General features: G+C 40.0%; 1 protein-coding gene across 1 annotated transcript; it reads left to right on the top strand.

The window, feature by feature from the left end:
* The first annotated feature begins 4314 nt into the window (after positions 1-4314).
* On the top strand, positions 4315-6364 carry LOC132639371 (uncharacterized). Its single transcript, XM_060355822.1, has 4 exons — positions 4315-4422; positions 4585-5126; positions 5281-5618; positions 5691-6364. Exons 1-4 carry the CDS (start codon positions 4315-4317, stop codon positions 6362-6364), a joined length of 1662 nt encoding a protein of 553 aa, XP_060211805.1.
* The last annotated feature ends 252 nt before the right edge of the window (positions 6365-6616 follow it).

The raw sequence follows: 6616 nt of genomic DNA, 5'->3' as shown, positions 1-6616 counted from the left end.
AAGCAAAAAGAGTCTGTACCAAAAGTGGACTCCGGATCAAATAGGAGTACTCCGGAATAGCAAGAAGTGAAGCCTACTGCGGAGGATCACCGATATCTGCACCTGCGGGCATAAAACGCAGCCCCCGAAGAGAGGGGGTCAGTACGAAATATGTACTGAGTATGTAAAGCACGGAGTACAGAAATATGGATCAAAACCGAAAGCAAATCAAATGTCAAAGTGGAGTACAATTGGGTATGTCAAAATCTGTAGCGAAATCATATACGTATACATAATGCAATTGAAATCATGCAAACGCTTAGGAACGTGGTCGCCACTCCGACGCTGGCGCCACACACAGCATAACACCAGAAGGTTTCAAATCTCCGTACATCCCCGAACACAAACATAATCATAGGTGAGCGTATCGCATCACGAGCCATATCACAGCATAACTCCAAACGGAACCCGGCCCTATGGCGAAGCCTCGGGAACCGTAACACAGCATACGGCCGAATTATCATAAGGCGCACGAATCAAAACCGGCCCGGGAACCAGTGAACGAAGTCATAATAAGGCACGAGCGGAGTCGTGAGCAAACAAATGCAAATCATACTTCAAAATAGTCTTTCAAAGCAGAGTAATCCCATAAGTCATTTCATAATACAAAATAGTCGAATACTTAGTCGATATAAGGTTTCATTTCACAAAACATTTCCAAATAGTACGTATAGCTCAAAACGTAACTTAGCGTATCATAATATTCAAAATACATCTCATAGGAGGGAGTTTCAAAATCGAAAGTATCGTATCCAACTTTATTCACAAAGATAGCCCAATAAGACAAATAGGGCGTTTCAGGGTAGCGGGCCCACCTCGAGTCAAAGTGAGGTGGCGAACTTATCTTTACGAACATTTATATGCCAAAGGTCATACATGGTCGTTTCTAGGTTACCCGACCACATTTCGATAGGTTTCAAACGAGTGGTGGCATTCTAGCCGAAATAGAGCCCTTAGGCTTCAATCGAATTGAATGAATAGTAACTTTTCTGTGGATCGGGTTTCGAGGAGCAGAAATGCTCCGGAAGTTCTCATATTCGTCTAACACACTAAGATATGCCAAATGAAGGAGTGGGAAGCTTTACATACCTTACAGACGTCGTATGCTCTCCCAAAAGTCAAGTCCCGTTCCGTCTGAAATCTGCAAATGGTCAAAGTTACCAATTGAGATTCTTAGGCCTAAAAATGCCTTTAACATCATTTTTGCCTACCGAAATTTCGGCAGCATTTCCCCTATAAATCTAACATCCCCGAGGCTTAGCTCGGCTCAAAATACATCAACCACAACAGCCCACACATCAACAAACAACACAAGCCACAATCAAACCATTCTAGCTTCAAAGTTCTACTTTATTACCTAAGTTGGCAACTTTCATTCAAACTTTCAAAACTCCAATTCTACATCTACATAATTGTATTCATTTCCGCATTCAAACTTATACAATCACATCCTAACTACAATCCAAGCCATACACGAAATTGCCCCAAAATCCATTACTTTCCATAATTCTTCAAAACATCGAAAATTCACGACGAACATTCTAACTCGCGTCGTTTCATTCCGAATTCATTAACATCATTAGAAATTCATATTTAAAGTCTTTAGCACTCTAAATATACAATGATATACATAATGATACCGAAGGTATACGCTTTCCAATAATATCCGAAATCATTTTCCAACGCCAATTTAATTCATCAATCAATCATTTACGACGTAAGGGTCACAACAATGCATTATACCAACTTAAACAAGATCAATTCACATCATTTTTTCCTCCCTATGGCTCACGGCCAATACACACTATACACACACACCCACGGCTTTCTATTTACATCCAAGTTACGGGATTCTCGTCTAGTCTCAATCCTTAACATATTCACATCAATTCTATAACATTAAAGGGGCAAAATTCTTACCTTTTCTTTGAAAACCCGACTTGTCGTAAACGTCGTTCTTGCGCCAAACTAATTATACCCCGTTGAAGAGGGCCTTGAGTACTTCACAAATATGCAAAAATTAGGATTTTTGGATCAACAATAGAACTTCGGAATTTTCTTTCTCCTTTTTCCCTAGCTACGGCCGAAAGCCCTTTCTTGTTGGTGTTCTTGATTTTGTTCTAGTTTTCTTGATAATTCTTAAGTATATCACATATATATCCATTTAGGGGTCATGTGCATAGCACATGACCCTTTAAAAGTGGGCTTGGGCCACTTGCTATGGCCGGCCCCCTTCAATTGTTGGGCTTCATTTGAGTTATAATTTCTTTGGACCAATTCTTGAAAAGTCCCGTTTTGTAATTCCCGAAACTAATTTCCGAAATCCCAAATTTATCCTCGGCCTTCCCCGAGGTCTTGACATTAATGATTCCATAACCAACATAGTAACATTTACTAAAATCAAATTATGTCCTTCTAACACCCAAGTCGTAATTATTTCTCGATTTCCAATTATACGAAAACACGGGACATAACAACTGGTCATAGAATAGACTGAATGCCTAGAAAACTGCTGCCTGTGCCCGCCTCTAAACTCACTCATCGGACCCGAAGGTCTAGCCCTCTTGCCATGTCCCCTATCATGCTCGCGTTCACTTCTTTGCTGTTGCAGACTTTCTTCTAAGATTTGAGCATGAGCCTTAATGCGTGCAATGTCCATATTGTCCTGAAGGGACGCAGTCAAGAACCTGTCCATCAAATGTGGCCCTAGGCCCTTCATAAATCGGTGCACTCGGTCACCCATATCCGCTACCATGGCTGAAGCATACCTAGCCAAAGAATTGAAGCAGAGACTATACTCTAAAGCACTCATGCTACCTTGCCTTAAATTCAAGAACTTATTGGCTCTAGCTCGCCGAACTTCCGGAGGCATATAGTGTCGGAGGAAAGCATCAACAAACTCTTGCCATACCGTGGAAGCTCTTCTGGGAACACATCCGGATATTCGTTTATCACGGGAATTGACTGAAGAGTTGGCGATTCAGCTTCTAGATCTTGAACCTGAACTAGATGATATATACATCCTTTCGTGATCGTTTTCCTTGCCTTGAGATAGGAAATAAACCTACCTCTTGGTGACGCAGTATTCCCTTTCCATTCTAAAACTGGTTCTCCCAGAAATTGAAAACGAACCACTTTCATTCTACAATCGACATTGGCATAGCAAGAAGCCAACCAATCCATGCATATAATAAGATCGAAGTCTACCATCTTTAGCTCATGCAAGTCAATCATGGTACGACGATCACAAATCATAATTACACAATTTCTATAAACTCGGCTAGCTATTACCGATTCACCAGCGGGTGTGGACACCTCAAAAGGTTTGATCGACTCCGGTTTGACTCTAAACCAATCCGTAACATACGGAGTAACATATGACATCTCTCCTACGTCCCCATGAAACCTTAGTTACTAAACCTTAATTTAGCTATGGCCACCTTGGCCGCTGGCCAGCCGTTACTGGCGGCTGGTCAGCCTCCACCAACAACCAACATTATACACTACCCACCCCTCACTCACCCGCAATCCCATGATATTCATCCAACTCTCGCGTCCACTTCTTCTTCTCCAAACTATGCTCAAACACTCGTGCATGGAACAATTCCCACGTCCAATGCCCACTGTGATCCCATACCAATGAAGGAGGTAACATATGTTGATGGCATCCCTGTTGTGAATTGGACAACTGCTGAAGTATCTAGAATGGAGCAGATTGAAAACCTACAACATGCCATTGTTGGTAAGTTTTCTTATGGATGGTCGGAGTTGCAAGAATTAATAACTATTATCCCTCAACAGTGTGGTGTGAAAGGAAAGTGTGATATTGGTCTCTTGAGAGATAGACACTTATTGATAAGATGTTCTCTAATGGAGGATTTCATTAATATGTCCTTGAAGGGTGCCTTTTGGTTGAAATCTAAGGATGGTTTTACGTATCAAATGAGGCCACTAATTTATGATTCTACCTTTAAGTTTGAGGAAGAAACGTCAATAGCCATGGCTTGATTCATGTTTCCAAATCTGCTTCCCACGTATTTTGTCAAAGAATCTTTGTTTACTTTGGCATCCGCAGTTGGGAAACCCTTAGTATTGGACATGGCCACCATAAACAAAACTAGGCCTAACTGCGCAAGGGTTAAGGTTCAAGTAGATTTGCTATCTGATCTTCCTAAGTTTGTTCTGATGGAAATTGAAGATGACAAGACTAAGGAGATTAGGGTGGAAAAGGTAAGAATAAAATATGATCATTTACCAAAGTATGGCACATAATGCATGTTGCAAGGTCATGCAAATGAGGACTGTCGTGTATTGCATCCTGAACTGGTGGCAGACATAAACGAGGATGCAAAGAAAGAGGAGAAGGAGCATGAGAAGGGGGATGTATCAAACATGGCTACAACATCTACAATAGGAAGAAGAAGAAGAAGAAGAAGAAGAAGAAGAAGAAGAAGAAGAAGAAGAAGAAGAAGAAGAAGAAGAAGAAAGCAGTGATGGAGATATCCTGTCTAAACATATGTGCCTAAAGTTCTATCAAGTGGGAAGGTTGTTACTTATCCTGGAATCAATGACAAAGGAAAAAACAAAACTAAGATTCCTGATGAGGCTGGGAACAAGAGTGTTCTTGCCCCTGAAAGAGCAGTTTCTACATATAATAATTTTGATGTGTTAGAAAAAATCATAGAAGGAGAAGTCAATAACAGTGTAAAGGATCAGGGAGCAGATGACAAGGTCAAGGAGGTAGAAAAGGTCAATGATAGAGAAGATACCATAAAAAATACAGAAAGGAAAATGGATTCAAATGGTGAACAAGCAGGGCAAACAACAAAAGATGTGTATGAAAGTGTGGGAGAGATGGTTGATGAGGGTGTCATTGCTGTTGAGGAAGATGATCCTAACAAGAATTTAGAAGACAGAAGTGCAAGTGTGGGGTACATTATTGATGAAGGTGTCATTGCTGTTGAGGAAAATGATCCTGACAACAATTTAGAGGACATACGTGCAAGTGTGGGAAAAATGATTGATGAGGGTGTCATTGCTGTTGAAGAAAATGATCCTGGAAAAAAGTTAGAGGACAGAGGTGCAAGGTATCAGGATCTTAGGATACAAAATGCATGTGAAATTACATGCCATTCTAAGCATGGACATGCCTCAGGATTTATCATGGAACAGACATCACAAATTCTCCATTATAGCTTTAATGGAGCCTTTTCAACACTTTAGGCATATTTAGGGATTTAGAAGGAGATTAGGTATTAGATATGCTCATTACAACTGCAATGGTAAAATATGGTTATTTGTAAATGATAATGTGGATGTGGAGATCCTGCAGGACCTAGAACAACAGATTACTATAAAGTTGCTTTTCCAAGATTGGAATAAGTCACTTATGGTAACTATGGTCTATGCAAAGTGTGATCATCTGGAAAGAATCAGTTTATGGGATAGTCTGTATAGTTTGGCTGATCAAATGGAATTGCCTTGGTTGGTAGGGGGTGATTTTAATGTCATTATGAATGAAGATGAGAAGATTGGTGGTTTACCTGTATCTCCAGATGAATATGGGGATTTTGCATTTTGTATTAATTCATGTGAGCTGTTTGATATAAATTATAAGGGGAGTCTATTTACTTGGTGGAATGGGAGGGTAGGTAGTGACTATATTTTCAAGAGATTGGATAGGATAATTGCAAACTCTAAATTACAAGATTGGTTTGCACATATGGAGGTGCAACATTTATCTAGAACTGGCTCATACCATGCCCTTTTACTACTTACTTGTGGTGAATCTTCACAGCACATAAGGAAGCCTTTCAGATTTCTAAAATTCTGGATAGAACATGAATCTTTTTTAGAGGTGGTTAATCAGGCATGGATCACATATTTTAAAGGGGATGATTTTATCAGATTTAAGCTGAAATTGAAGAATGTGAAATCTGCTTTATCTGCTTGGAGTAAGGAAACTTTCAGTGATATTTTCAAGCAACTGGAAGTAAGGGAAGAGGTGGTGAGGATTAAAGAACAATGTTTTGAAGAGGATCCTACTCCAATGAACAGGATGGTGCTACAGCAAGCACAAAGAGCATTGAAAAAATATGTTCATTATGAGGAAGAATTTTGGAGACAAAAGTCACATATGACTAGTTTTACTGAGGGAGACAGGAATACAAGGTACTTTCGTAGTATTGTGAATGGTAGGAGAAAGAGATTGCAGATCAAAAGAATTCAGAATCAGCAAGGAGTATGGATAGAAGGGGAGTCACTTTTGGCAGAAAAAGCTTATAGATTTTACCAACAACAGTTCTCTCAAGAGGTTGATCATTAGACTTTGAATTGCTACAACATGTTCCTAGTATGGTGGATCAGGATACTAACAATCAGCTGGTAAGCATGCCAACTTTAGAGGAGGTAAAGAAGGTTGTATTTGAATTATCTGCAGATAGTGCTGGTGGTCCAGATGGTATGATTGGAATATTTTATCAGGTGTGTTGGGACATTGTTAGTGCTGATGTATACAATCTTGTGAAAGCCTTTTTTGATGGCCAAACTCTTCCAAAGTCAGTCACACATACCAACG

This window comes from Lycium barbarum, chromosome 5 (genome assembly GCF_019175385.1).
Source record: "Lycium barbarum isolate Lr01 chromosome 5, ASM1917538v2, whole genome shotgun sequence".
Lineage (NCBI taxonomy): Eukaryota > Viridiplantae > Streptophyta > Magnoliopsida > Solanales > Solanaceae > Lycium > Lycium barbarum.
The sequence above is the reverse complement of the archived record's forward strand: the minus strand, read 5'-3'. Positions and strand labels throughout refer to the sequence as shown.